The 15,213-nt window shown below is 46.8% G+C and overlaps 1 protein-coding gene across 1 annotated transcript in view; it reads right to left on the reverse strand.

Moving 5' to 3' along the window:
* Positions 1 to 3,579: 3,579 nt before the first annotated feature.
* LOC103797510 (voltage-dependent N-type calcium channel subunit alpha-1B-like) overlaps positions 3,580 to 15,213 on the reverse strand; it is a gene marked incomplete at both ends in the record, with an annotated part of 89,028 nt that continues 77,394 nt past the window's right edge. The window contains 4 exons of the mRNA XM_009069729.1: positions 3,580 to 3,700; positions 6,400 to 6,614; positions 8,432 to 8,758; positions 8,790 to 9,284. Of these exons, the coding sequence (XP_009067977.1) occupies positions 3,580 to 3,700; positions 6,400 to 6,614; positions 8,432 to 8,758; positions 8,790 to 9,284 (1,158 nt within the window). The remainder of the gene's footprint in view (positions 3,701 to 6,399; positions 6,615 to 8,431; positions 8,759 to 8,789; positions 9,285 to 15,213) is intronic.

A 15,213-nucleotide genomic window follows, 5' to 3' on the forward strand; every position in this document is an offset into this window, starting at 1 on the left:
AGCAACAACATCTATCTATTTATCTATTTATCTATCCATCTATCTACCTATCTACCTAGCTATTTATCTATCTATCTATCTATCTATCTATCTATCTATCTATCTATCTATCTATCTCTCCATCTACCAAAAAGACGTTGAGAGCTGTCAAGCACTCAGACTCAATTCTACAAGTTTGCAACAGTTCTGTGGTAAGATTCAAAGTAAGAGATTTAAACATCTCTGCACTGCTCTCGACCCTCTCTGCAAAGCAATGACATCTACCTATTTATCTCTGTTTGTCTCTCTATTAATCTCACTATCATTTATTTCACTACCATTTTTCTAGTTCTCTTCCTCTCTCCATCTCTCAAAAGGTCATTGAAAGCTTTCAAGCATTCAGGCTCAATTCTACAAATCATGTTTACATACACCCCCATCCTGTTCTCTTTGAACTCCAAGGCTAATGTCCTGTGAGCTCAAAACAAGGTTTGAAATCCTTTTAATATCAGCTAATCCCTTTAAAATTGAGATACATGCAATGCACTTTGAGACTCTTAGCTGAAACTGGCTTTTAGCTCTGAGTATTCCTCCCACCAATCTCTCTCTTGCCAAGTACCTCAGCCTGCACTTTACAATATGCTTTAGGAGCTGCACAAATACTTTACAGTAATAGATTTGATTACTTGAACCTAATCTTTTTATTCACAAATGGTGCCCAAGAAAAGTGACAAATGCTTCAATTTCTCAGCGGTGCAAAACTGTTCACAAATTTCAGCTAATAACTCTCCCTGACCACAATTCACAAATCCTTAACTGCACAGAGAGCTCTACATTTGCACCAGATTTGTCAGCTGAATGAAGGACTTGGGAATCAAATTATATATTTGCCTCCCAACAACCTTGTTATCAGAGAATCTACTTCAGTCGCTATATCCCATTTTCTCTAAGCAAATATCTGAACAGTTAGAGTTTATTTTTCACATCTACTTACATATTCCTTTCCTTTGGATTGCTAATGGTTTCAGAATGAAAAAGAGCTACAAACACCAAGGAAACTGATTTGATAGAAAATAACCTGAAGTGCTTTTGTGGATCCTTTCACTCTGGTTCTCAAGCTGACAGATGATTATCATCTATGGGCTCTGTGAATCCACATTCTCAATAACATTTGTAGCTGTAATTCTGGCATCAAACTCAATTCATCAAAGAAATAACAAGGTCCTATTTTTAGATCTTCATCATTCATAACCAGCAGAGAGATGTGGGAGCATTTGTAAAGTGCCAGTGGTGCTTGAGAAATCACTTTCAATCCATGTCTGCTAGAAGAGGGTGGTGGCACTTGTAAAGCAATGCAGCTCATTTCTGCTTCTCTGAACTGTTTTGCCCACTGGCAGCACTGAGGTCATGCATCCCCAGCAGGACTTGGAAGGGAGATGTTAGCAATAGATGTGGTGAAAAGCTTCATACCCCAGAAAGCAGAAAGACCTCTCTGGAGAAGTTAAAACCAGCCAAAACACCTGAGGGGATCCAGCTGGGGCTGCATCTTGCCCACAGGAAGAAAAACAAGTTGCTGACATTCCTAGAGTTTGGTCTTTGTCTTGTTATTCCCCTTTGGCTGTGTGTTATAACATATTTTTCTGTCTCAGTGAACTTTGTATTTCCAATGGTCTTTCAGTACAGCTTTTTCCAGGAGGGCGTGAGAGTGTGTGTGTGTATGTGCTGGAGGAAACTCCAAAGCAATGGAAACAACATAGCAAATACTGGACTATGAGGCTCAGAAGGTCCTAACTGTGGGATGAGGTGAGAGAAAACAACCAGACATGAAACAAAAAAAGTCTTGCTGCTTCTCTGTCTGCCCAGCCCACTCCTCAGCTCAGGACCATCTCACTTTTGCAGGTAATGCTCATTTTTGGTGGTCGTTTCACAATAAAAAGATTTGAGCTACTAAATATTAGGGAAATATTGTTTGCTTATCCACCAGAGAGTGGCCAACCTTCATAATTCAAAACTGACTTCCCAGCCCCAAGGCTGACAGAGCTCCAGGAGTGTTTGGCCAATGCTCTCAGGCACAGGGGGCATTGTTGGGGTGTCCTGAGCAGGGATGGGAGTTGGATTGATGATCCTGCTGGGACACTCCCAACTCAGGATGTTCTGTGATTCTAGCTGGGACATTCCCAACTCAGGATGTTCTGTGATTCTATGATCTCTTTATCCTGCCAACTGCCCAGGGGTGTCACACCATGGCTTCTACCACAGAGGCACTTCTGATATGATGAGTTCACAGAGCAGCTCCTTCTGTCCCACAGACTGCACAGGCAGCCAAGGTATCACAGTGCTGAGTAGCAGGACGTATAGGAGTACTCACTCTTCTCTTAAATCAAGCTGCTAGAGGAAGGGCCTGAGCTCTCCACTGGTGTCTGAGCATGCAGAGTACAACCTCAAGGATCTACAAGTCTACTTGGCAATCTCCAGGTTGGCAGAAGTTTCAAACGCCCTCCCTTGCACTAAGTTGCTGTTTAAAATGACTCACAGCCCTTCATGCTACAATTATTACAACCCCTGCTGCTCCCCCTCTAGTCCTTCTAGCCCTCCAGAGCAACATATTCAGTATTTAGAGGCTCTGAGTACAAAGCTCCCCAGGAGGCAGAGATGCCTGAAGTGGAAGAAATGCCCTAATCCCAGCAGATCCCTCAGGCTGTACTCTCAGCCTTGGCAAATGGAAAATAGTCAGGTTTTCCCAGAAGTTCAAAGTTTTCAGTGATGCCAGGGGGTACTGGTATTGAAACAACAGGAATTCCAAACTGAGGAACCTGCAAGAAGTTGCTGGCATCAAACTAGTCCCCAACCTGCTACTCCTGATAGCTTCTCCAAGTGAGAGTCCATAGTCCCACCCCGTAGTGTCATAGTGTCATAGTATGTTCAGGGGGTGGAATGGAGCTTAGAGCTCACCCAGCCCCAACCCCCTGCCCTGGGCAGGGACACCTCCCACCAGAGCAGGTTGCTCAAGGCTTTAGCCAACCTGGCTGTGAACACTGCCAGGGCTGGGGCAGCCACAGCCTCCCTGGGCAACCTGGGACAGTGTCTCACCACCCTCACAGGGAAAAACTTCAGCCTAAGATCTAATCTACATTTCCTTCTTTCAATTTCTCTCCATTTCTCCTTGTCCTGTCAGTGTAGTTCCCAACAAAAGGAACTACAGTTCCTTTAGTGATCTATGTGAGCAAGGAACTGTCCACCTGAGAATCAGCAGGGCAGTTAGGGCTGCTTGAAGCATCCTCTATTCCCTGTCCTGGCAATTTTCCCCCCAGTTGAACAGCAGCATTTGGCCTGCAGCCTACATAAGCTTTTATTCAATTTCCCAATGTGTTTGACTGGCAGAGATGAAGATTGAGCTAATGTTATTGCTCTGAATCATAGAATCACAGAATTTTAGGGGTTGGAATGGACCTCAGAGCTCATCCAGTCCTAACCCCCTGCCCTGGCTAGGGATAATTCCCACCAGAACAGGTTGCTCAATGCTTTAGCCAACCTGGCTGTGAACACTGTCACCCATGCTGGAAGTCCCTGGAACCCCTAAGTGGTACCATAAGGACTTACGGATTGGTAGGACTGAGGATGAACATGGAACTGTAAGGCAAGATTGGTTTAGGCCCATTTTTTGTCAAGTCATCGACATCTTTCTTCTCCTCTGTTTTGCTTTCAAATTCCACGTTGTTCACTGCATTGAAGGAAGCAGAAAGGAGAGAGTTAAACATGTATCCACAGTCTTCCCCCAGCAGGCTGCCTGCAACAGCTGGATATGTAAACAGTGCAGCTGGGACAGCAAACAGCCTTTGGATGTGTTGATTAAATGTGATGAACAATCATTTGATTATTATCGCTGCTACTGACTGCAGTGATACACAGGGTGGTTCTACCCCTTAACTGCTGTGCTGATGAGCAATAGAGCAGAAACTGTCAGGAAATGAAGATGCTCAGTGCAGCCAAACAAAGAAACCATACACTTATTTATACAAGAGCTGCCAAACTGGAAATCCCATTCCAAAGAGCACAAATTATTAGGGAGGAAGGATCAGCTAGGGAGCTTGGAAAGGGGAAAAAGGAGAGGAAATCTGACCCACCCCATAATTCTGTATACTCTCCCATAGATCAGGAGCACAGTTGGGTTTAGAATATAAAGAAGAGCAAATTAATAGATGAGTTTTAATAATTTAGGGGCTAAAACTGCTGAACTTCCCAGCATTAGGAAAAGAGACCTGAAAGCTTCTTGGACTCCTTAGATCTGTGTGTATGCATTTCAGTTTTGGCAGAGCTCCCCATGTGTAAAGGTGTTAAGCTCCATCTCACATCAGTTTTTTAACTTACATGTTCTCCTTCTCTAAGTTTATTCCAAACTTTACTCCCAAAGGTTGGAAATTCTCCAGTTTTCATCCTAAGTTTACTTGCAGTGGATTTATGGGACAATTTACTTCAGATCATTTCCAATCTATGAACTGGGAAACATTTTATGCTGCAAATTCTCTTCTTAGCCAAAGATATAGACTTGTCTATGAATCCCCAGGACCCAGACTCCAAAAGCCTCACCCACCCAGCATGTGTGAGGTACAGGGATTTTATTACTTTTTATTTCAGTTTGCAAGAAAATGACATTTCTTTGTGTGTGAGTGACATGTTCAATAAACTCCTTATTGTATCTCAAGTGAGAAAGAGAGGAAATGGCCAGGAAAGGGAAAGGCTGATAAATTGTGATCGACAGGAGCTCAGCATTGCAATATAGTAAAATTTACCATTTAAGGAAAAATAGAAGGAGTTGGTTTGGGTTGAAGTGGAGGTAACTTTCTTCACAGTGGCTAGTATGGGGTTGTGTTTAGGATTTGTGCAGAACACAGGGTTGATAATGCAGAGATGTTTTTTTTGTTGCTGAGCAGAGCTCACAGAGAGCCAAGGCCTTTGCTGCTTTCCACACTGGCAAAGGAGTTGGGGGTGCAGGGGAGACTGGGAGGAGACACAGCTGGGACAGGTGACCCAAACTGACCAAAGGGATATTCCATACCATAGGACATCATGGTCAGTATACAAGGTGGGAAGAAGAAGGGGGAAGGGGGGACATCTGGAGTGATGGAACTGTTACGTGTGATGGTCCCTGCTCTCCTGGAGGTGCTGAACACCTCCTGCCTGTGGGAAGCAGTGAATTCATTCCTTGTTTTGCTTTGCTTGTGTGTGCAGCTTTTGCTTTCTCTATTAAACTGTCTTTATCTCAACCCATGAGCTTTTCTAGCTTTTACCCTTCGGATTCTCTCTCCTATTCCATTGGTGGGGGAGTGTGTGAGTGGCTGTGTGGTTCTTGGTTGCTAGCTGGGGTTAAACTATGTCAGAAGGGAAAAAAGAAAAGACATCTTGTGGCTGACAACAGTGAAAAAGCACATTCAGACTCTAACAGCTTTTGGCAGTGGCTCTTGCATAGCAGAGCCCTGACAGCCTGCAGGCTAATGTGGACCCCTTGGATTTCACCTTGGCACCCCCAGCTCTCAGGACTCCTCCAGACTATGCCTACACTACCAGGGATCAGCCCCATGCTGGTCAGATCAGGCTGGTGGCTGGGAGGCCTCAGGGCAGACCACAGGCACAAGGATCTTGCCATCATCTAGAAAACTGTACATCTACCCTGATAGACCCAAGGCAGAGAGTTCTGGAGAAGGACAGGCTAGGGTGGATCTGCTCAAAGTGAGATGCTGAGGATTGCAACAAGCTCTGGAATCACACAGCCTGCAGGAAGCCAAAGTAGCAGGATCCCAGATGGATGCTGTGATAGCTGTGTGCCCAGGAGGACCTGCTGCTCCACACTGGGGTCAGAGAACAAGCCAAGAAGTGTGAATCCATCCTGTGGGCCTGGGTGCAATGGCACTGCCCCCCTGTCCTTTGCTGGGGGGTCTGTGGCCAGTCAGACCCCTGAGGCATCAGAGGAACCACAACCCAGCACTGTTGGAGTAGGAGCTTACAGTACAGCAGCAGAGGGGAGTGATAAAGCAGAGGAAATTGTGCTCACAACAAGGTATGACTGGTTTGCTGCACAAGTTGCTTATTTTGCTGCCCTTAGTTACCACATTCTGCTGGTTTTCTTGCTTCATCTTTCCCTTACACAAAGATACACAGATATGCTCTGGGTGAGCCATCATGGAACTTCATGTGGTGTTTTCCAGAGCCACCAACTGACCCAGGAACCCATTTGGGTACCTTCAGGTAGAGCCTGGATCAATATGTTCTCCTGTCTAGCTCTTGTGAGGATGCCAGTGGCCAGGAGAGCCCCCATCACCCAAAGAACCTCCATCACCCAGTGTGTGGTGTTACCTCCTTGGAAAATTAGGTCTTTCCTGGCAATTCCATAGAAGTAAAAAGCAGATAGCCAAAGGCACTCACTTGGTATGACAGTGGTTTCCCCTGGTGGGGCAGTGATGGTGACAGGGATGTTCACAGTGGTGGTTTTGTCCAGAGGTGGCTGAATCATCCTCGTCACGTTCTTCTGGTTGTCAGCATCTTCTGGCTGCTCTGGCACTTTCTGCAGGTAGGTGCTGGGAAGGGTGTGCACAGGGACACTCACACTTCCACTGGCCTCGATCTCACACTGATTCTCCCTAAGGCAGAAAAGGGCATTTTGTTAACTATGGCCCAAGAAGGACTCAGAGGATCAATGTACCCCAACACTGCACCTCCTGATAGGTTTCACAGACTATCTTCTTTATGGAAACCCTTTGGAGAAGTCACAGCCTGTTGGACAACTCATTGAGAGCAAAGTATAGGGTCTTTTCCTCTGAGACCTTCTGAGCCAAGATCCAAGCACAACACTAAGAGGAACTGTGCCACTGAACATCACTTTATCCAACTCAATGAGCCTCATAAGCAAAGACCATGTGGCACTTGCATGTAACAGTGCCATTAGCTCTCCAGCATCAGCTGGTTCTGAATGAAGTCTGACACTCTGCTTCTTAATGCTCTCCCGAGGCCTTATTTAAATCTGGTGCTTCTCTTTTCCAGTCCTAAACCACTCTGTAACATTGCTGTCAGCAGCTAAATGGCTCCTGCTTTCCTCTGCAGCAGCAGCTCTGCTTCAGTGAGGAGGAAAGTGAGCTTGTGCACATGAGCAAACTAAAGAGCATGCAAAGTGTTTTGAAATTCATCTGAAAGGAAGATAATATAGACAGGAAAATTATTATCTCAGTGCCACTCACAGCTCTCCACGGTGACATGAACTCTATTCTAAAGAATCCCAGTGCAATTTCTTTTCCATCAGACTAATAAAGCTGAAAAGGCAATCTATCCTTCTTTATTAACTACTCCAAATGCTTCATGAGGACTATTTTTCTCACTTGACTTCCATAAGAATTAAACCAAATGGGGGACATCGTTGTTCTTAATGGCAGCAGCCACGTGCTGGAACAACTGGTGATGCAGCTGACAGGCTCATCAGGATAAAAAAGCAAACCTAAGGGCTCTGAGCAAGCCTGGATGTAATTTAAAATCATGTCCCTCAGAAACTTCCTTCAGAGGCTGCAAAATTCTCTGCTGCACTTTATGTCCTACAGGACCTGTGGGTATTTACATCAAGGATATTTCCTGCCTTAAACCTGAGCTGTTCTATAGGTCTTCATGGACTGAAATCAGCTTTGGGAGCCTCTGTCATTACTGATTTAAGCAAAATAGATCTGCAGGGTTTGGTGGGATCTGCTGTGAGCAGAAGGACAACAGGAAATGCCACAGGGAGGGGAATAATTCCCTGAAATCAAGGTTCAAGGAGACATCTAAGATGATGGAGTCCAACCATTAACCAGTCACTGCTGTAACTCCTAAACTATAACCTCTAGTGGCAGTTCCAGATGCCTCTTAAACACCTCCAGGGATGGTGACTCCACCACCTCCTTGGGCAATCCATTCCAGTGCCTGAACACCCTGACAGGAAAAACATTTTTCCTAACATCTCCTCTGACTCTCCCCTGGCTCAGCTCAAGGCCATTCCCTCGAGTCCTCTCCCTGCAGCCATGCCATGGCAGGCATCCCACATCTCTATCCAACCCCTGTCAGGGAGTCACAGAGAGCCATGAGGTCACCCCTGAGCCTCTTCTCAAGGTTAACCAACCCCAAGTCCCTCAGCCCTTCCTCATACCACATGTGTTCTTGACCTAAACATCTGACCTGCCTGGGGTCTTGTGCCCCTGAGCCGAGCCAGGGCTAAGTCTCACACAGCTCTCACTCACTTGGGCTCTCTATCCAACCCCTGTCAGGGAGTCACAGAGAGCCATGAGGTCACCCCTGAGCCTCTTCTCAAGGTTAACCAACCCCAAGTCCCTCAGCCCTTCCTCATACCACATGTGTTCTTGACCTAAACATCTGACCTGCCTGGGGTCTTGTGCCCCTGAGCCGAGCCAGGGCTAAGTCTCACACAGCTCTCACTCACTTGGGCTGATGATTGCGATGCTCCTTCTCTCCAGCCTCTCCCTCCTTCTCCCCGTTCTCCTTCTCCACCGACTCGTACGTCGACAGTGCCCTGTTCCTCAGCCTGTGCCGTCTGTGGGGCTCTTCTCCATTCTCCCCTTTGGAGCCAGGCTCTCCTTCCCTGTTCCCAGACCTCGATCCCCCGCGGTGTCGGGAACGCCGCTCGCTCCTGGCGCCGTTGGCTGTGCCGTTGCCCTCCTTGCCCTGGCGCTCGGTGGAGTGCCGGTGGGTGCGGTGCCTGCGGTGCTCCTTCTCACCACCCTCCTCCATCGAGCCACGGCGGTGGTGCCTCTTCCCCCCTTCCTGGCCCCTGTTGGTGCCTCTTCCCTCCTTCCTGGCCCCTGTTACGCTCACTCTTCCCTTCCTTACTCACCCCTTCCACCTCCTTGCTGCGGCTCCTGTGCTGCCTGTGCCTCTCCTCCTTATTGCTGACGCCGGTTTCCCCGTTCTCATCCTTGGTTCCATCTCCCTTCTCCTGCTCTCCCTGTTTTTCTTTATCCCGGTGCCGGTGGTGCTTCCGTGGAGCTTCTGCCCCATCAGTAGAGCTGACTTTGGGGTGTTCCACCTCCTGTGCATCCGCAGGGCTCAGCTTGTTGATGTTGTTCCTCCCTTCGCTCCTTGGCTCTACCACCAGCGGCCGATCCAAGTGAGTCTTCATGTCAGGTCTGATGTGGAGGGTGGTAGCGTAGCGAACCCTCTCCTCTGGGTCCAGCTCGTTGTACAGAGCCTCACAGCTGGCTCGGAAGTTGTGCATCCGGATCTGGCTGGTCCTCTGCTCCCAAACTGACTTGGATTTGGAGGAATTCTGCTGCTTGCTAAGGAGGGGAGGAAGGTGGAAAGTTAGTGTCCAACTTAGCACCAATTCCCTAAAGAGCAACCAAATATAAAGAGGAATTTTTTCAGCTGACATGAGGAATTAGAGGGTTGAACCAAAGAAATTATAGGAATGGAGAATGGCTGGCAGAGAACATGAGCAGGGAAAAGCCAGCAGGGTCATCCGTGTTAGTTTGCCCACACACACGTAAGGCACGATGAAACCAGCGCTCTGGAAAGGAGTTATCTTGATTTCTATAGTCTGAAGGGTTAAAATCTCAGCACACAAAAATCACATACCCCAGCCAGCTATTAAGCAAAGCTGCCCACAATTAACAGCATCTTTCTCCCACCTGGAAACATCTGGATGAGCAAATTAGCAGTGAGCAAGAGAGGTTAGGTTGGCAGGAGGAGCGAGGGGGAAATGAAATCTGCCCCTGAGGATCCAAGCCTGAGTGCCCTCCCTCCAGCCCCTTCCCCTTACAGCCAGCCCAAGCAGTTGCTTCCAGCTGCACTGCCCTGTTGGCTCATGGAACAGGTGAGCCACTGCTCATTCAACAGGTGATGCCATTCCATGGCATCCTTCCAAGGTGAGGATGGACCAGCCAGCCCAGGCATCACTGGAGTCTGGAAAAGTACAAGTCAGAAAGGAAAACTGTTTTGTGCACCATGAAAAGACCCCAAGGAGTGGGACTGTCACACATAGACTCACAAAATACTCTGAGCTGGAAGAGACCCACAAGGATCATCAGCCCAACTCCTGTCCCTGCACAGACACCCTACCAATGCACCCTGTGCCTGAGAGCATTGGCCAAACACTCCTGGAGCTCTGTCAGCCTTGGGGCTGTGCCCACTGCCCTGAGGAGCTGTTCAGTGCCCAAACACCTCTGGGGGAAGAACCTTTGCCTAATATCCAACCTAAACCCTCCTGGCATGCTGTTCCCTTGGCTCCTGTCACTGGTTACCAGAGAGCAGAGTTCAGAGTTGCCCCTGCACTGCCTGTCGGGAGGAAGCTGCAGATCAATGAGGTCTCCCTCAGTCTTCTCTTCTCCAGGTTGAACAAGCCAAATGATCTCAGCTGCTCCTCATATGGCCCCTCTAGGCCCTTCCCCACAGCCCTACATGCAGATGGGATGAGAGGAGCTTTATTCCCTGGAGACACTTGCTCTGTGTCACCTGTCACAACGAGGATCCCTCCACTGGCATTGTCTTAATGCTCTGATTTTTCAGCACAGCACTTGGTTTCTGACAACCACATGGAAAAGAGTCACCTACCCAGGCAGAGCAGAAAGGGAAGGCTCTTTCCTTTCCTCCAAAAGATTTCAAGTCCAATTCTGATTTACATAAAATCAAAGTAAACCCACTGTCTTCCAGGGCGGAGTTCTGGATTTAGCCTGGTGGAAGATCACGCACTTAATGAAGTGAATTAAGTTTCCTTAATGAATCTTCTTCTAACAAAGACAGGAAAGCCATTTTCCTTCCACCACTCTGCTCAGACATCTCTATGTGCCACACATCAGTCTGACCTCTGTGGCTGGAGGGGCCACATGGGGCTCACCAACCTCTGGTGAGGCACATACAACCCACAGGAGGTAGATGCACCTTCCTTACACACTTTCTGGGCTCCTGTGATGGTGGAAAAAAGCAGCTTTTGCATGTGTCTGTGCTGATTTGGGCTGTCTGGGTCTGTCACCATGCACAGACCCCAGGGAGGTGATGTTCAGAGGTGCTCATGTAGCACAGTGGGAGCTGTCGGAAAGGCTTTGTGTCACTGAGAATCAGTTCTTTACCAAAGGTGCTGCTGCCTGGTTCTGCTAGAGGTGAAAACCTACTTAAACCCTCACTACAGATGGGTTGAGGGCACCCAGGCAGATGTGAAGGAAGCTGATTTAATCCAGAGATCACAGCAAGCTGAGCTAATCACCAAAACTAAACATCTACACTCCCCATTCCCAAGAGGCACATTCTAGACTGATTTCCCAGCAGCCAAGTGCTCCTTTTGCACCCACAGCAGAATGAGTGGCAAAAATTATAGTTCCAAATATAAACAACACCAGAAGAGCCTGAGGACATAGCTTAGAGCTCCACTCCCCAAAAATCCCACATCCAAGGGAGACCAAACTCCTCAGGAGGGAGAGCACCTCCCAAGCTGAGCCTTGACACAGCCTCATCCCAGTGGGAGAAACTTGACACTTCTTTTTGGTTCAGCATCATGAAAGATTAAAATGCCATCACCCATTTACTTGGCTTTAGAAGGAACTGATGAGCAATGGGCAAAGCCTCCAACTGCCCAGACCTGCTGCTCTGGGCAAGGATTTCCCATGAGAACACACATGCTTTACATTTGCAGCTCTTCACAGCCAGCAGAGATGGGAACAGAGGGATGGAGCTGCCTGGGATGGGCATCCCGGGGTATCCTGCACACCCTCTTGAATGGATTGGTCCTTTGCTCTGCCATGCTCCAAATTTCAGCTCTGCTAAACCCAACTGGGCTACAAAACTGCACCTCCTCTTTAGCACATAGGGAAACAAGGGCAGCTTAGGGACAGGTATGTCCTTGTCTGAGCTCCCCAAATGCTGCCACCAAACACCTTTGTTCTTAGGGAACATTTCTCACTCCATAATGAAAATCCCCAGGGTGGGGACCTGCTTCTGCTCTTTGCTTTGAGCAGGCAGAGTGAGCTGGCAGCACTGAGTGATAACCAGCCATAAGAAGTTGGACTGAAGCCTTCAGTTTGTCTACAGCCCAAGAGCTCAACTACCTACTCCCCATGCACCATTCTGTGCTCCATTACCAGGGACACAAAGCCTCAGTCTCCCTGCAGTGACTTCCTAAGGTAAATAATCAGAAAACTTTCATAGAATCACAGAATGTTAAGGGGTTGGAATAGAACTTGAAGATCAGCTAGTCCTACCCCATCCCTGCCTGGCAGGGACACCTTCCACTAGACCAGGTTACACGTGGCTTTTCATGGACACAGCCTGTCCTTCAGTGCTCAGCCCATCCAGACTAACATATAATCTCCTACATCAGTCTGGATGTGGTGAGGAAGGCTGAGTATGCAGGGCTGGGCCTCATCCCAGTGCAGAGAAGACACTCAGAACCTTCTAGCTCTGACACAAGATGTGTCACTTCAGGAGGGTTTTTTCAGTTGTGTTTCAGTTACACCAAGAACAAAAATCAGCCTTTAAATTATCTCTGAGGTGCTAAAGCTTCCACTGTACATCACTCAGGCCTAACTAAAGGTGCTGCCAGGGAGATACACCACTGAGAACCTGCAGAAATCAAGCAATGCACATATTAACTAAGCCTATTTTGCTAAAATCCCTTCCTAAAAACAGCCCCTGACATTACAGGCTCCAATTTCTCAGCAGCTAGAAATGAGCTGCATCCTTAACATTGACACAAGCAGCGAAGGTGATTGCCAAAAGACTAAAACACACAGCCACCCACTGGCTCTGGTTGCTAACAAGTCAAGAGCAGGAGGTTCAGGAGCAATGACTCCATACTTTCTTCTTCCTACAGGGAAAGGCACTCAAAGCAAAAAAAAAATAAATCAGAAAATATATAAAGCACAAAAAAAAAACCCAATCAGGAAAATGTGGAGCTTGCTGCAAGCTCGTTATCAGACTCAAACCAGTGAGGAACATGAGGAGCCACTGCCAGGGCACATCAAGTCTGCTGTAGGGAATGGGAGTAAAGCATCCAAGCAGGCTGGTCCCTCTAGGGACAGCATTTAGGGCTTTCAGAGCCAAAGCAGCAGCAACTGGAGGGAATGTGTCATCTGCTTGTCCAACTAAATTTATCTGACTCTTGCTTGCTGCAAGTTCCCACAGCAACTGAACATGGGCATATGTGACAGCTCCTCCTCTCCTGTTGCTCTGCTGTGTGTAGGGGAGAGCTTTGGAGCTTATTTATGGCACAAGAGGAATGTCACCTTAAAACTGAGCACAGTTTCATTCCAGCTGCCTGGCTGGGAGGATATGGTGCAGTTGCAACCACACAAGGAATTGCAGAAGAGATGGAAAAGCATAAACAGGGCAAAAATGATGTCCTCTGCTTCCTCCAGTGTTTGGGGCAGTTAATTATGGAGTTGCATGAATCAGGGCAGACACAGCACATCTCCAGCACAAGCATGGCATGACTAGTCCAAACGGGTAAAAAAATGAGCCTTTATGATAACAAATATTTATTCCACAAGGAAAAAACTATCCATTTATGAGGCCAACTCCTTATCTGGAGCCTTGCTCACTGTTTGCATCTTAAAATCCTTCTGAATCCATTAAGAAAATTGCTCTGTAAATCACTCCTGACTTGCAGACATAGAACAAACATTGCTGTTAATTCACTCTTTTACAATTACTTCCCATCCCTATGTTCTGTCTACAGAATATTCCTAATTCTTTGAAGGGTCCTGGCACTATACTCAGTTTTCAGGTCCTCTAAGCTTGTAATATTGTAGTTCCCTGAGTAACTCCACTGGTTTGGCTTGGATGAAGAAACCAACAAACTCCTGCCTATGGCTAGAAAGAAAACCAGACAATTCATGTAGAATCAAATAAAATTCATATTAGTGAATCAGGGACTAATACTGGGAGAAGTAAAAAATGCAACCAGTTACTGTGTGGATTGCTCAGGACAGCAAAGAATACTTTTAGGCATTTCCTAATCTTAGGATATTCCTTAATGCCTAAAGATTTTGTTACCATAACCTTTTAAACCATTTCTCCAGTTAATGGCACTTTGCTCCCCTCAACCACAGATTTAATTATGCAGCCCTTGAAATTTTGCCTGAGTAAATCATGAATCAAAGCTGACTAGGAACACAATAATTAATGTTAAAAATACCTACCCATTAGGCTGGGGGTATGAAAGAATGTGTTGTGATTACAGATGAGAGGGAATTTCTGGTTAAAATACACTTCTAACCACAACTGTTAACAAAACCTTTCCACTAAAATCATGTATTCTGTTCATGATTTTGGAGTTCATAAACTCTCCATGTTTCCACTTGGAAAACACAATGAGACATTTCAGTTTGGGCTGGGTGTACATAAAGCAAAGTGTTTTATCTCTCTTGGATTGGCTAAAACAATTTTCTTCCAGTTGGACTCACCACTAGTGTTTAAATGTGCTTTGCCAGTGACCCTGGGAGTTGCTGCTTGGCTGCTTTAGCACCTTTTCTTCCTTATGAGCTACATCTTCCCCTGAGCTCCCTCAGGAGATGCTCTGTGCAGTGATGTGCATCACAGACAGCACTACCAAAGGGGCTGTGATGCTGCAGAAAATGCTGCCCAGTCCCTCCCAATATTATCCTTGAGTTTGATTTTTGGCTTACATATTAAAAACTTTTTATAATGCAATGTCTTAGAAATTGATAAATTTCTTTCATAATATTTCTCTCAATATTGGCTAAAAACTCTTTTCAATGTGGGCTAAGCCTACACTGACTGTATGTATCTTATCTTCAGAAACTTGCTAGTGAAATTTGAAATGCCTTTCAGACTGTCAGAGGTGCCAACGTCATAGATCAAAGTTTAATAAATAAAACATTTTTATTTTTTCAATATTATCATCCTCAGAATGAATTTCCAATCTCTTTTTCCCAGTTCTTATAGGCAACTGGAGAACTGCAGATACAGGATGTACTGACCACAGGCAATTGGTCTCAGCAGGAGGAAAAGGCTGAGACGTCAGAGGAGGATAGAGCTGAGCATTGCTGCAGGGCCTGGGGAGCTGCTCAGGGCATTTGGCCAATGTGGAGCCACAAAGTTCATAGAATCCCAGACTGGTTTGGGTTGGAAGGACCTTAAAGCACATCTCATCCCACCCCCTGCAATGGGCAGGGACACCTTCCAACAGCCCAGGTTGCTCCAAGCCCCATCCAACCTGGCCTGGAACACTCCCAGGGATGGAGCAGCCAAAGCTGA

The sequence above is a fragment of the Acanthisitta chloris genome, unplaced genomic scaffold (assembly GCF_000695815.1).
Source record: "Acanthisitta chloris isolate BGI_N310 unplaced genomic scaffold, ASM69581v1 scaffold14682, whole genome shotgun sequence".
Taxonomy (NCBI): domain Eukaryota; kingdom Metazoa; phylum Chordata; class Aves; order Passeriformes; family Acanthisittidae; genus Acanthisitta; species Acanthisitta chloris.